Genomic DNA, 16,057 nt, shown 5'->3' with positions numbered 1-16,057 from the left:
GACTAAATTGTAAAAAAAGAGAAGCGATCATAAAAACCTTTGAAACACACAAAAACAATAAAAGCGTACAAAAATATGAATATTGGCATCGAAAACACACACCAAAAATATAGTATTCTTTTTATTTATGTTTGTATTTATTTGTTGCCACAACGAGTTTCGGTGCCAATACAACTTTTTCTACAATGTTAATAATGTTTTTGGTAACCAAATCTTACTGGCAGTGTTCTGGCTACCGTATTTTCCGCACTATAAGGCGCACCTAAAAACCACAAATTTTCTCAAAAGCTGACAGTGCGCCTTATAACCCGGTGCGCTTTATATATGGATAAATATTAAGATTCATTTTCATAAAGTTTAGGTCTCGCAACTACGGTAAACAGCCGCCATCTTTTTTCCCCGTAGAAGAAGCGCGCGGTGCATGCTGGGATATGTGACGTTTCATTTCCATTTGTGTGTTTATGTAAAGACCCCAAAATGGCTCCTATTAAGTGTGTTGTCTGTCTAATTATAAATAATGCAGACGAGGCGTGTTAACTGAGTTCTCAACGTTTACTCACAGCGTGCTAACTGCCAGCATACAACGCTTCTCAGGGCTACCGCGCATGCTCGTAACTATCGTTGCATGCTGGGTAGTGTAGTTGTTATATTTGCTAGCTCATAACAGCACATTGAGAGACACGCTTACGCGCTTAATTCAATACTCGCCGTCATTCCGGGTGGATTGACAAAAGACCTCCAGCCGCTAGATATTGGTGTCAACAGGGCATTCGAAGCTAGACTGCTAACTGCGTGGGAACAATGGATGACGAAGAAGCGCGCGGTGCATGCTGGGATATGTGACGTTTCATTTCCATTTGTGTGTTTATGTAAAGACCCCAAAATGGCTCCTATTAAGTGTGTTGTCTGTCTAATTATAAATAATGCAGACGAGGCGTGTTAACTGAGTTCTCAACGTTTACTCACAGCGTGCTAACTGCCAGCATACAACGCTTCTCAGGGCTACCGCGCATGCTCGTAACTATCGTTGCATGCTGGGTAGTGTAGTTGTTATATTTGCTAGCTCATAACAGCACATTGAGAGACACGCTTACGCGCTTAATTCAATACTCGCCGTCATTCCGGGTGGATTGACAAAAGACCTCCAGCCGCTAGATATTGGTGTCAACAGGGCATTCGAAGCTAGACTGCTAACTGCGTGGGAACAATGGATGACGAAGAAGCGCGCGGTGCATGCTGGGATATGTGACGTTTCATTTCCATTTGTGTGTTTATGTAAAGACCCCAAAATGGCTCCTATTAAGTGTGTTGTCTGTCTAATTATAAATAATGCAGACGAGGCGTGTTAACTGAGTTCTCAACGTTTACTCACAGCGTGCTAACTGCCAGCATACAACGCTTCTCAGGGCTACCGCGCATGCTCGTCACTATCGTTGCATGCTGGGTAGTGTAGTTGTTATATTTGCTAGCTCATAACAGCACATTGAGAGACACGCTTACGCGCTTAATTCAATACTCGCCGTCATTCCGGGTGGATTGACAAAAGACCTCCAGCCGCTAGATATTGGTGTCAACAGGGCATTCGAAGCTAGACTGCTAACTGCGTGGGAACAATGGATGACAGAAGGCGAACACACCTTCACTAAGACGAGGAGGCAGCGCCAGACGACGCCAACATCTGCCAGTGGATCGTAAATTTGCCCAACTTTTCACTTCGGACACCGAAGACGAAGGATTTACGAATGAAGAATAACTTCAGAAAGTGAGCGCTATCTTTATTTTGTGTGTTGTGACATTAACGTTCGAGCAACATTATGTTGCTATTGCTCTGCACTATTTTGAATTTTACTATGTTTGTGATTGCACATTTGCGTACATTTTGGGAGTGAACAGAGTTGTTAGAACGCTGGTTTTTAATATATTATTAAAGTTTGACTGACCTATCTGACTGTTTTTTTGACATTCCCTTTAGCGCAGCGTAGGCGCGGCTTATAGTCCGGGGCGGCTTATTGGTGGACAAAGTTATGAAATATGCCATTCATTGAAGGTGCGGCTAATAATCCGGTGCGCCTTATAGTGCGGAAAATACGGTACATATATTTCAATTTAGATGAAGAATGTCTCACAATCCTCATTTCCGCGTCCTAAATGGCTGTCAAAGTGTACCAACTTGTCGGAGTATGTCCTCAGCCATCTACTTTCCAGGTGAGAAGCATGATTTATGATCTACAACAAAATTCACGGGAGCAAGGAAGCGAGGAAACACCTCACCATTTGATCATGTCAAAATTGTACACAAGCTTGTGATCAAGGCGGCACTATAAATAGTTTGTCTGCGTTAGCACTTAAAATAACAATATCACTAATACGTGAAAAAAATAAAGTCATTAAATGGAGTATTGTTGGCACTTTTTGAATGGTTATTTATTGGATTTTATGGGGGAAATGGAGGACCTTCCATTGGCTCCTCTGTAAGCAGACTTTTATTTACGTTTATTTAATATTTAGAATGCTTTTTTTTTTTTAAATCCATCGGTTCCTAACGATTGAAAACGAAAAAAAAATGCAGTTCCCCTTTAAATGCATGTCATTTATTTGTTGAAAACATGCTTACAGTTTTATCTAAAGTACAGTCAGGGTGTATTTTGAAGTGAAATTTACCAGCGAGTACACCAGTCAGATTCTCCTCACTCACCTTTGCACTGACATATGCACTGACCAGATAACTGAACGTAAAGCAACCTGCTCTACATTTCAGGTAACCAACCGCTGGTGGAGATAAAGGAGCTTGTGTGGTCAAAATAATTAATATGTGCTGATACATGATCAATGTGACATTTTGTGATTCGGTAAGTAACAATATGAACATTTCGTATCACGGTTATTGTGACCAAAATTATCACGGTTATCATTCTTATCGCAGTATTGTTGAATTGTTGAACTTATACAATTTTGTTAAGAACATAAATGAATAGACATACTGTTAGAAAAAACACAACTTTGCATGTTTTTTGTTTTTTAGGCTTCAATGATAACAGTGTTTTGGGGGTGTTGTGGCATCCTACTCTGTTAAGCGGTCCATGAATGCACCATAAAAACACCTCTGTCTGGTATTCCTGGAGAGCAATCCGATCCCTCAGTCTAAGAGAGGCCCTTAGGTTCAATGTGCACAATTCAATATCTTAGTTGCTCAGACAGCAATGTGTTTATGCAATTTAGATTGGGGTATGTCGTTTCTTAATGGGGAAATTTGATTGATTGATTGAGACATTTATTAGTAGATTGCACAGTACAGTACATATTCCGTACAATTGACCACTAAATGGTAACACCCGAATAAGCTTTTAAAGTTAAAAAGTTAAAGTACCAATGATTGTCACACACACACTAGGTGTGGCGAAATTATTCTCTGCATTTGACCCATCACCCTTGATCACCCCCTGGGAGGTGAGGGGAGCAGTGGGCAGCAGCGGTGGCTGCGCCCGGGAATAATTTTTGGTGATTTAACCCCCAATTCCAACCCTTGATGCTGAGTGCCAAGCAGGGAGGTAATGGGTCCCATTTTTATAGTCTTTGGTATGACTCGGCCGGGATTTGAACTCCCAACCTACCGATTTTTTCAACTTGTTTAAGTCGGGGTCCACGTTAATCAATTCATGGTACAGATATATACTATCAGCATAATACAGTCATCACACAAGTTAATCATCAGAGTATATACATTTAATTATTTACAATCCGGGGGGTGGGATGTGGAGAGGGTTGGGGCGGGGGGGGTTAGGTTTGGTTGATATCAGCACTTCAGTCATCAACAATTATATCATCTGAGAAATGGACATTGAAACAGTGTAGGTCTGATTTCGTAGGATATGTACAGCGAGCAGTGAACATAGTGAGCTCAGAAAGCATAAGAACAAGTATATACATTTGATTATTTGCATTTGATTATTTACAATCCGGGGAGGTGGGATGTGGTGGGGGGAGGGTGTTAGTCTAGGGTTGTAGTTGCCTGGAGATGTTCTTTTAGTGCGGTTTTGAATGAGGGTAGAGATGCACTTTCTTGTGACGTTATTGCCTCTTGCTTCATGATAGTATTTAAGCTAGCGAGCTGGCCTTAGTCAGTCTGTGTCTATGAAAGTGCTGCTATCACTCAGGGTTTTTCAATAATTTTAATTTATACTAACCATCAGGAGTTTTACTACAATTATCATTAACACCGTTTATCGTTACATCAGATAGTGTGTTAACTTTAACAGCCCTAATAATAATATGATTTGTCACATTCTGTACAACACAAAGCTGACAATGAGTTTTGTCTTTGAATATATAATGTCTGTTTTTAGCAAAAATTTTTAACAAAATCAAAACATATAAAAATGCTTTGACTTTTCATTATGTGGCCCTTGGTGGAAAAAGTTTGGACACCCCTGTATAGCCAAACAACCACTAACACTCACATGCACTGTGGACAAGAGTCTCCAGTGTGCATGTAGTGGCACGTAGAAGGAAGCCACAGTACCCAGAGATTAGTACCTTTTTTTTTTCCATTAAGATCGGACACTATTAATTAAGGAATTCCATAAAATGTTGAATACATTCCTCAAAATGACCAATCGCTCACTGGTATTTAAATAAATTTATGATTGCTAGTGGTGTCCTTACCAGTTACTTCACCGTTTACTTGGCCTTTGTATCGAGGACACATTGTGGTCTGTCTTGGAGCATCCTCGTTAGACACCGCCGTCCCTTCAGGATTGGTGTAAAACAGAAGAAGCGGTTGAAAATGTCCCCTGACGCATTTAGAAGTGACATCTTTCCATTTGGATCCGATCTGGGAATGAGAGAGGTTGGCTTTAAGAGTAATTATCACTACAGACAATGATGGGTAGATAAAATTCAGCAGAGGAGCCTGTACCTCTTTCACAGTAGCGTCATCAAAAAACATCCACTTTGAAGATTTGGTGTGATAGGCAAAGGCCGAATAATGTTTGCTGGAGAAACAGATCATCCCCACTAGATGTAGCTCGCTCCGTTTGGCATTTTCATCTGTGACGCGGTTGAAAAGCTGAGACACAATAAAAAAAACATAGCAAATAAAAGAGGTGGAAAATGGCCCCCCCAAAAAATGAATGAGTGCAATATATCCATTTGAATCAAGTATGACAGCAAAACTCCAGGTAGTTAGCAGAAAATAACCACTATGTTTAGTGTGTTGTCATTTAAGCATCACAAGCTAGCTACGCTATTAGCTTTCCCGTTTTACCAGAGGTTGGTAGTAACGCACTACATTCACTTAAGTAACTTTTTGAATAAATTGTACTTGTCAAGAGTAGTTTTAATGGAACAAATGTTGTACTCTACTAAGACACACCTTTTTAATCAGGCTTTTTACTGATCATGTAAAACTTTTCCAATGTTTTTTATTTTTTATAGTATTTAAAAAAAAAATTTAATGTGTTATTTTGTATTTTATTTATTGCTATTATTAATACTATACTACAAAAGTTTTGTTTTATATTAATTTATTATTGTATTTTTTGTATTTTATTTTTACATATATTCTATAGTATTTTCTTTTTTTTTTGATGGCATTACATTTTGATTATTGATCAGCGTGGATGCCTCAAGGTGGCCCTTTTCCCTGTACCTCGGGGCCTTGCCATGTTTTGTTTTTGACAATAGTGCTCTGTGTAAGTGGGTGAGTGCGTTTGTATGTGTGTTTTCATCTCTCCTGTCTTTTTTTTTCTGTAAAGCACTTTGTGTTGCCACTTGCCTGCTCATGAAAAGTGCTTTATAAATAAAGTTTGATTGATTGATTATTTTCATAAAGAAAAATTATACTTTGACTCTGTTACATTTATGTATATCAGTCTTGTATTTATTTAAAATCTGTTGATTACTGCTCGCAAAGATGCCTTAATTTGATTCGTTAAAGAGACTTTTTCCAATGGGTATGGTCACATGACTTTGTTTCACCAATCCAACGTAAGCAATAGTGACCTATGACTCTTTTTAACCAATCAAACGTAGCCCGGCAGCCACATGACCGCATTCAAACACCACACTATAAAAAGACGTCAGATGAGGCGATGTCAATGTTTATCTTAGAAACTAGGAAAAAGGACATTTATATAAGTTGCTGTCATCTGTGTCCGTAGAAATGTTCAAATTTCAGCTTACAAGAATTCCATTTCCAACTGGAGAAAACACATTGCGGTAAGTTGGAGATGTTTTTTTATGTTTTAGCTGCGGATTTTTTTAACTTTTATTTGAGTCATATTACTCTAAAGTAAAGGTATTTTTCCAATTTTTGGCTACTCCACCCACCTCTGATTACAACCATTCCGACGTGACACTTAAATGCAGGAAGTAAACAAACTTTAAATGACAAAATGTTAGTAAACAAATTACTGTCAATAGGAAAAATATACCCTCAGAATTAATTATTAGTAATTAATAGGGGTGTCAAAAAAGCGGTTTTCGGATTAATCGTAATTCTTATTTGTAACAATTATTTTTATTTAAAAATATATATATATTTTTTTTCAATCTGTCCTGTCCAGCCACTCAGGTAAATCATATTGTTGATGTAGATGCCTATGCTGAACAGATTTACTTTAGAAAAGAAAAGAACAAAACTTGTTTTCTGTTAAGTAATATAGAAAATGATCAGAGCTCGTTATCTGTTTTATTGAGGAATGTAGTAATCATAGAACTCGCATCCAATGTTATTGAAAAAAAGTATTGAACCGGGAGTCATTTTGAATCGAAAATCGATTCTGAATTGAATCGTTACACCCGAGAATCGAATGGAATCGTGTGGTACCCAAACATTCACAACCCTAGTAATATGGAGAGGAGGTTGGATTAATAAATACATTCTGCTTATCCTTACTAATTATGGATATGTTGTCCAAATGTGCAATGTCACTTACCTGTTAAAGGGGAACATTATCACCAGACCTATGTAAGCGTCAATATATGCCTTGATGTTGCAGAAAAAAGACCATATATTTTTTTAACCGATTTCCGAACTCTAAATGGGTAAATTTTGGCGAATTAAACGCCTTTCTAATTTTCGCTCTCGGAGCGATGACGTCACAACGTGACGTCACATCGGGAAGCAATCCGCCATTTTCTCAAACACCGAGTCAAATCAGCTCTGTTATTTTCCGTTTTTTTGACTGTTTTCCGTACCTTGGAGACATCACGCCTCGTCGGTGTGTTGTCGGAGGGTGTAACAACACGAACAGGGACGGATTCAAGTTGCACCAGTGGCCCAAAGATGCGAAAGTGGCAAGAAATTGGACGTTTGTTCCGCACACTTTACCGACGAAAGCTATGCTACGACAGAGTTGGCAAGAATGTGTGGATATCCTGCGACACTCAAAGCAGATGCATTTCCAACGATAAAGTCAAAGAAATCTGCCGCCAGACCCCCATTGAATCTGCCGGAGTGTGTGAGCAATTCAGGGACAAAGGACCTCGGTAGCACGGCAAGCTATGGCGGCAGTTTGTTCCCGCAGACGAGCGAGCTAAACCCCCTGGATGTCTTGGCTCCCACTGTCCCTTATGCCAGCGAAGATGATCAAGAGAAGAATATCGACCCTAGCTTCCCTGGCCTGCTGACATCAACTCCAAAACTGGACAGATCAGCTTTCAGGAAAAGAGCGCGGATGAGGGTATGTCTACAGAATATATTAATTGATGAAAATTGGGCTGTCTGCACTCTCAAAGTGCATGTCATGTTGTTGCCAAATGTATTTCATATGCTGTAAACCTAGTTCATAGTTGTTAGTTTCCTTTAATGCCAAACAAACACATACCAATCGTTGGTTAGAAGGCGATCGCCGAATTCGTCCTCGCTTTCTCCCGTGTCGCTGGCTGTCGTGTCGTTTTTGTCGGTTTCGCTTGCATACGGTTCAAACCGATATGGCTCAATAGCTTCAGTTTCTTCTTCAATTTCGTTTTCGCTACCTGCCTCCACACTACAACCATCCGTTTCAATACATTCGTAATCTGTTGAATCGCTTAAGCCGCTGAAATCCGAGTCTGAATCCGAGCTAATGTCGCTATCTTGCTGTTCTTTCCGCCATGTTTGTTTGCATTCACTATGTGACGTCACAGGAAAATGGACGGGTGTTTATAACGATGGTTAAAATCAGGTACTTTGAAGCTTTTTTTAGGGATATTGCGTGATGGGTAAAATTTTGAAAAAAACTTCGAAAAATATAATAAGCCACTGGGAACTGATTTTTAATGGTTTTAACCATTCTGAAATTGTGATAATGTTCCCCTTTAAGCATGTCTGAAACAAATACAACTATACAACAATATTATTGGTCTGATTAAGTTCGACTTACCCCACACAAATTCAAACGTGGGCCAAGTGACCGAATGACGTCGTCTGTCAGATCGGATTGCTCCGCATCCCAAACAAATCCGATAGTGACGATCTCCGGGCAGTTCATGAGAACACGGCGAATCTTGATGCTTTGACCGCAGTCTCGCTAAAAAAAATAAATAAATAATTACAAATGAGCAAACTATAACATTCCCTAATGAAAGATTTTTTTTATATAATGATGTACCGCAAAAGTGGGTGCAAGTAATGCCAGCCACCAGTAAACAATAGACGGAGATGAATATGATGATTGAGCAAAAGTCACTGTTAACTACTAACATTAACCATTAGCGTCGCTACTATTGTTACTTGTTCATCAAATATTTTAAGTCACAACTTTTATTACAGTACCATAATGACTAACTTAAATAGTATGGTTGTTAAGAAGGTTAAAATGGTACTTAAAACATTGCCTGTACAGATAGATAATTATCATGCTATTTAGAATTAAAGGTCCTATATTCTACATTTTTTTAAATACATTTTAAGTCTCGGTCCCACAAAAGGGCATTAGGGCAAAGTGTTTCAAAAATTATATCTAATAATTCAGGTGCTTTTAGTAAATCTGACTGGGAACAGGAGGTTTTGTGTGTTTTGAGCTTTAATGCTAATGAGCCGTGTTGGTCCACGACTGTTTGCAACAGAGCATGTGGCTGAGAGAAGTGCAATTGTGGACTTTATCCGCATCTTACATATGCACCGTAACTCTGCACTAGTCCAAGGTAATAGACATATATCAAACAATGTAACATTAAGGAGTGGGATAGAAAGACGCAAACGTGGGCAACAGTAGCATACCGTAGCTATGTGAGCTACAGTGCTAACACTACTGTCACATTTGAATAAGAACATCTTGCTGGGTTGGCCTCTTTGCTGAAGAAAAACAAGATGATCAAACTTACAGCTCTCATGTCTGTAGCTGACTGACTAAGTTGGCAGAGCTATAGACTTAATTTTAAGATGTGAAGCGAAGCCTCTTTTTTCTTGTATTTTTGCAGTGTGGATATCCTCCTTTTGTTTTTGGTTCATTTCTTTTGCCATAGTTACACATTTCGGGAACTAAATAGCCCTAATATGATATGCTATACACAGGTCTGGGATCATTTAGCTAGGTACAGGTCAAAGGCAATGTCATGTTAATGAGGAAGAAGGTTTGGGTTTTTCACCATACTTTAAAAGTGATCGTACAAAATGTTACACGCCACATAAACATGCCCTTGGGACACTAGAGATGAGATGTGTGGGTCTCTGCCGGACCTTGAGGAGCCGTTCCTTTGAAAGAGCCGTTCAAAAGACTGGTTCGTGATTATAGTTATTTTTTTAACTTTTAACTTTTAACTTTTTCTTTTTTTAATTAAATAAAACAATTACTTGTAGCAGTTTTAAGATAAAGTGTGGATCACAATCATTTAAATGTAAAAAAATATGACTCTATTGGTGGAAATTATTCTGAAATCCATCCATCCATCCATTTTCTACCGCTTATTCCCTTTGGGGTCGCGGGGGGCGCTGGAGCCTATCTCAGCTACAATCGGGCGGAAGGCGGGGTACACCCTGGACAAGTCGCCACCTCATATCTACTGTAATTTTATTTTAGTTTTGTTTTTATTGTAAACATTCCTTAAAAGTGTTGCCATTTGACAGTGACATCACTATTTTCAATTACCCCTCAACAAAAAAACAGCATTTTAACAATACAAAATAATTTACACATACAAAAAAAAAAAAATATATATATATATATATATATATATATATATATATATATATATATATATATACGGATTTATAAAGTATAAATAAAACTTGAAATTAGGACATAATAAAAACAAAAAATAAACACATAAATACAATAAATAAATAAATAAAAACATTAAATAAATAAAAGTGTATCTCTATGCTGCTACGTTTTTTTTTTTACTCTGACTCATATGGATAAAAAAAACGGCTCCCAAACAAATGACTCGTAAGTGTTTATCGGTTCTCATCTGTCACTTAACAGAGCCATTCAAAGGACTCAAATGGTTCGCGACCGTCACATCTCTAAGGGACACATAATTGCATAATAGCGGACCTTTAAATACGCTCTTTAAACTACAGTATATAGGGCAAGTGTAAAACATTAATACTAGTTTAGCAAAGTGGAAACAGAGGGCCTAGTTTGTCCAAAGCTAAAAATAAATAAATACATATCAACTTTATTAGCAGGCTGACAAGAAACCTGAATGTACTACTCATAATAACACAATAATAATGTTTTGTTATGTTTGCATTGCACATTTTGAAAAGAAAACTGGCAAGGCTCACAACACTGAGACAAGACAGCAGCAGCAGCAGAAGCAAATACAGATGAGAGAAAAAACAGAGGCTAAGCCCTTACTGCTATTTATATCCTAACACCATTCTGGCACCATCTCCTTCCTTCAAGTGCAGCACCACAGCAGAAAGAACAGCATGTACTCTTAAAAGTTCATTCACTCGTCATGGTGTGTCATTCCTACGGAAACGTGCAAACTGTTTAGCTGAGAGACTAAATCATTAATCGCTAGTTGGTGAACAAGCGCTCACAGGGGATTTGTTGTTTACAGGAGCTCGTAAAAGGAGCACGCAGGCAATAAATGACATACGGGGCAGCTGCGGAGGTCGCCTGTGTTGTTTGCTGCCTGCAGCAATTCTCCAAACATGTCTGACCTGAGACGCTCGGTCCTCCCCGTTGTGCGATCCACCTGTTGGCTGTACACAGACAAACAGGATGGTTGGCATTTTGGTAGACAACCCTCACATTTGCACACTGGAGTGTGATCTGATATGGTACCAATTCCTGGTACCTGGGAATCGATACCGGTACTCATCGGTACCAATTCTACAAACCCCGTTTCCATATGAGTAGGGAAATTGTGTTAGATGTAAATATAAACGGAATACAATGATTTGCAAATCATTTTCAACCCATATTCAGTTGAATATGCTACAAAGACAACATATTTGATGTTCAAACTGATAAACTTTTTTTTTTTTTGCAAATAATCATTAACTTTAGAATTTGATGCCAGCAAAACATGACAAAGAAGTTGGGAAAGGTGGCAATAAATACTGATAAAGTTGAGGAATGCTCATCAAACACTTATTTGGAACATCCCACAGGTTTGCAGGCAAATTGGGAACAGGTGGGTGCCATGATTGTGTATAAAAGTAGATTCCATGAAATGCTCAGTCATTCACAAACAAGGATGGGGCGAGGGTCACCACTTTGTCAACAAATGCGTGAGCAAATTGTTGAACAGTTTAAGAAAAACCTTTCTCAACCAGCTATTGCAAGGAATTTAGGGATTTCACCACCTACGCTCCGTAATATCATCTAAGGGTTCAGAGAATTTGGAGAAATCACAGCACGTGATTCGATCCCTCAGGCTGTACTGCATCAACAAGCAACATCAGTGTGTAAAGGATATCACCACATGGGCTCAGGAACACTTCAGAAACCCACTGTCAGTAACTACAGTTGGTCGCTACATCTGTAAGTGCAAGTTAAAACTCTCCTATGCAAGGCGAAAACCGTTTATCAACAACACCCAAAAACGCCGTCGGCTTCGCTGGGCCTGAGCTCATCTAAGATGGACTGATACAAAGTGGAAAAGTGTTCTGTCGTCTGACGAGTCCACATTTCAAATTGTTTTTGGAAACTGTGGACGTTGTGTCCTCCGGACCAAAGAGGAAAAGAACCATCCGGATTGTTATAGGCGCAAAGTTGAAAAGCCAGCATCTGTGATGGTATGGGGGTGCATTAGTGCCCAAGACATGGGTAACGTACATATCTGTGAAGGCGCCATTAATGCTGAAAGGTACAAACAGGTTTTGGAGCAACATATGTTGCCATCCAGGCAACGTTACCATGGACGCCCCTGCTTATTTCAGCAAGACAATGCCAAGCCACGTGTTACATCAACGTGGCTTCATAGTAAAAGAGTGCGGGTACTAGACTGGCCTGCCTGTAGTCCAGACTTGTCTCCCATTGAAAATGTGTGGGGCATTATGAAGCCTAAAATACCACAACGGAGACCACCGGACTGTTGAACAACTTAAGCTGTACATCAAGCAAGAATGGGAAAGAATTCCACCTGAGAAGCTTAAAAAATGTGTCTCCTCAGTTCCCAAACGTTTACTGAGTGTCGTTAAAAGGAAAGGCCATGCAACACAGTGGGGAACATGCCCTTTCCCAACTACTTTGGCACGTGTTGCAGCCATGAAATTCTAAGTTAATTATTATTTGCAAAAAAAAAATAAAGTTTATGAGTTTGAACATCAAATATCTTGTCTTTGTAGTGCATTCAATTGAATATGGGTTGAAAATGATTTGCAAATCATTGTATTCCGTTTATATTTACATCTAACACAATTTCCCAACTCATATGGAAACGGGGTTTGTATATGTAAAGTACTGTGATACTAATGAATTAAAAACGGTACTATATTGCTTCTGAAAAATACCAGTTCGCTTTTTTTTTTTACGGGCATGACGGCGCGCCGTCATCACGCCGTGACATTGCTAGTTTTAGGAACAGAGGAGCATGTATGGCAAATACTTGCAAGCAGACAAAGTGTGTAGACAGAAAAGGGAGAATGGCCGCATTTTGGCTTAAAAACTAACAATAAAGGTGAAGCTATAAAACTAAAACGCCAATCAGCAAGAGGTGCTTTTAAACATGGTTAGCTAGCGGCTAATGTCCATCCGCTGTCAGCAGTGTTATAGCATGGGGACAAATAAAGTACAATTCTTACAAGTATCTGGTCTGGTCGTTAGCGTAAGCTTACAGCTATAGAGCGACATAACTTTGTTTTCCAACCACTGGAACGAAGAAAGTGAGCGTGAAGGAGAGTGCTGAGAAGAAACGGATGATATTCTTTGAATAAAGAAAGAAATCATCCAAAACATGACCGAGGAGGAGTCCTAACCCTAATAAAGGATGTTAGAATGATTTCTAAACAGAGGACATGTATCCATAAAAATATGGGGATGCTGCTGATGTTGTGTTTGACAGAGATGCAGCTCGGAGAAGATATCGTAAACGTCTGCTCTCCTAAGCAAATACTGTAAATTATTATTACATTACGTCATAAAACTACAGTAGTTGTTTGGAGTACTTTTTATACTATTGTTTTTTTATACAATATTTGTTATCTAAAAGTTTGTTTTTCTTTTTAAAAGGCACGGTACGAGTTAAAATTGTGTTGTTTTGGGGCGGTCAAGCACCAATTAATTTAATTTCACTTCATCTAAATGGACGACGTTGATTTTAGATACAAGTGTTTGGAGTTCCGAGTTCCGTTACAGAACCAATTTGGAAGTTATACGGGTCCTATTATGCAAAACCAACTTTTTTACCTGTTGGTACCTATTTTCGTGTATTTAGAATCCCCATAAGTCCTCAAAATTTTAAAATCAAACCATGGAGGCTTGGCGGAGATATTTATGATACAATTTTGCCTCCTTCCAAACTAGCTCCAAATGAGCCCTTTGGCATTTGAGACTTTAGTGACAAATGTTGTCTCAGTTATGTCAGCAGATATTGCCATATATGGTAGTGCTTTCCCCGAAGAGCTTGGCAAAACGCTGCTATTTTTATTCAGTTGTAGTTCAAAAGTTGTCGTCAAGAAGATCTTTATTGTTTTCTATCCTCGTGCATCCTGCGCTGTTGCACTTTCTAATGCCAAGTAGTATACAGTTCTAACATATCTGTCAGTATACTCCATATGGATGCACTAAAAACTACTGTACAACATGGCTGACAAGGTGGAGACATAGGCGAAAAGGGCTTGGCCTGGAGGAGGGCTTCGGCACATAAATAAGACCGCCCACAAAACGGTGCATCCTGAAGAGACAGTCAGAAAGTGGCTTGAAGATGGTCTGTAAAACATCATCTTTGCAAAAGTTTGACCAAAGAACCATCATTACATGTGTAGACCACAAGGAAGTGTTTTTTTTGTTAAAAAAAATCTGAATTTGACCCCTTTAAAGTACCCTATTTTTCAGACTATAAGGCTCACTTAAAATCTTATAACACGGTGCGCATAATGTACGGCATAATTCTGGTTGTGCTTACCGACCTCGAAGCTATTTTATTTGGTACATGGCGTAATGATAAGTGTGATCAGTAGATAACAGTCACACCTAAGAGATACGTGTAAACTGCAAGATGACGCCTGTAAACACCACCAAAACTTTAAATGTTCCATTGAGAATATAGAACATTACACACGGTGCTCAAAAATCTGTCAAAATGTTTTTGGAACGACTTTGGTAAGCTATGAAGTTGCACCGCTTGATGGATTGTCAGCGCATTAAACATACGAGTATTATTATGGTGCTTGTATAAAGACCGCAAAATGGCACCTATTAGCAGACATTATCTGGCATTTTGTTTCGCAATATTATGCAAAACCAACTTTTCTTACCTCCTGGTACCTGCTGATCTGTATTTGGTATCTGCATAAATACTGAAAATTTGCACGCGTCTGCCATTGTAGTCCATGCTGTAGTCAATAAGCTTCTTCTTTTTCTTTTTCTCTACCTTCTTATGTTGCCATTTCTAATATAAAGTAGCGTAAAGTTATTACTTATATCTGTCAGTAGACTAGCTATCAAAGCGGTAAAAACTGTAGTGGGTTTACATTATTCACCCACGGAACTTTAGTTATTAGAGGGTTCCGGTCGGACCGTTTTTCACAGGACACATTTCCGGCGTTGATGTTGCATTACTGAGCCATGGATGAGGAGATGCTGCTCCGTTATTGATTTAAGTAAAGTCGGAATGTCATTTAAACAGTTAGCTCCATCTTTTAACACTTCGTCGACTCCCGTACTTGCACGCTACACCGCTACAACAAAGATGACGGGGAGAAAGACCTGTCAAAGGTGAGTCACTTAGGTAAAACCGCCCACAAATCAGCGCATCCTAAAGAAACGCTCTGAAAGCTACTTGAAAATGGTCTATAAAACATAATCTACGCAACACTTTCACCAAAGAATCGCCATCACACGTTACGTGGACCACAAGATAGTGTTTTATATTTAGAAAGAAATCATAATATGACCCCTTTAATGCGCTTTTTGTATGAAAATAGACCTGAATAGACACGCTCATTTATATCCGGTGCGCCCTATAGTCCGAAAAATACGGAACTACTGTAGTCCACTAGCTAAAATGTGTTCAGACAAACAAGCATAAATATAACATGCTGCATTTCTTTTCACTAATGTACGATCAAGTCAAAATTGAATTAAAATGTTTATTGTCAGTGAATATTGTTATTATCTCAGTAAAACCAGATTTCAACATTTGTTTTTGAGGAATTGTGCAGGTTTACCAAGGACAGACACTGTGACTGTACAGGCTCCATCCATCCATCCATTTCCTACCGCTTATTCCCTTTGGGGTCGCGGGGGGCGCTGGAGCCTATCTCAGCTACAATCGGCTCCATTAAATGAATATATAGTTTTGTGTTGATAAAACTGTACAAGCAGTAGTTTGTGCACTTTGGCTTATATTCTATTTTTTAAAAGTACCCACCATAGAGCAGTGGTTGAGACGTAGTGTACTAACTCTGTGAACGGGTGAGGGTCTGATGACGCACCGCAGCAGCGGCACACAAACT

The 16,057-nt window shown here is 39.0% G+C and overlaps 1 protein-coding gene across 5 annotated transcripts in view; it reads right to left on the bottom strand.

The window, feature by feature from the left end:
* Positions 1–16,057, bottom strand: part of usp53b (ubiquitin specific peptidase 53b) — a 127,972-nt gene that overhangs the window by 57,963 nt on the left and 53,952 nt on the right. For all 5 annotated transcript variants that reach the window (XM_061983978.1, XM_061983981.1, XM_061983980.1 and 2 more), the window contains exons 7-11: positions 15,973–16,055; positions 11,032–11,137; positions 8,364–8,510; positions 4,916–5,065; positions 4,663–4,831 (exon numbers count right to left, since the gene is read on the bottom strand). In XM_061983978.1, the coding sequence (XP_061839962.1) occupies positions 4,663–4,831; positions 4,916–5,065; positions 8,364–8,510; positions 11,032–11,137; positions 15,973–16,055 (655 nt within the window). The remainder of the gene's footprint in view (positions 1–4,662; positions 4,832–4,915; positions 5,066–8,363; positions 8,511–11,031; positions 11,138–15,972; positions 16,056–16,057) is intronic.

The sequence above is a fragment of the Nerophis lumbriciformis genome, linkage group LG25 (assembly GCF_033978685.3).
Source record: "Nerophis lumbriciformis linkage group LG25, RoL_Nlum_v2.1, whole genome shotgun sequence".
Lineage (NCBI taxonomy): Eukaryota > Metazoa > Chordata > Actinopteri > Syngnathiformes > Syngnathidae > Nerophis > Nerophis lumbriciformis.
This window is presented reverse-complemented; position numbering and strand designations above follow the sequence as displayed.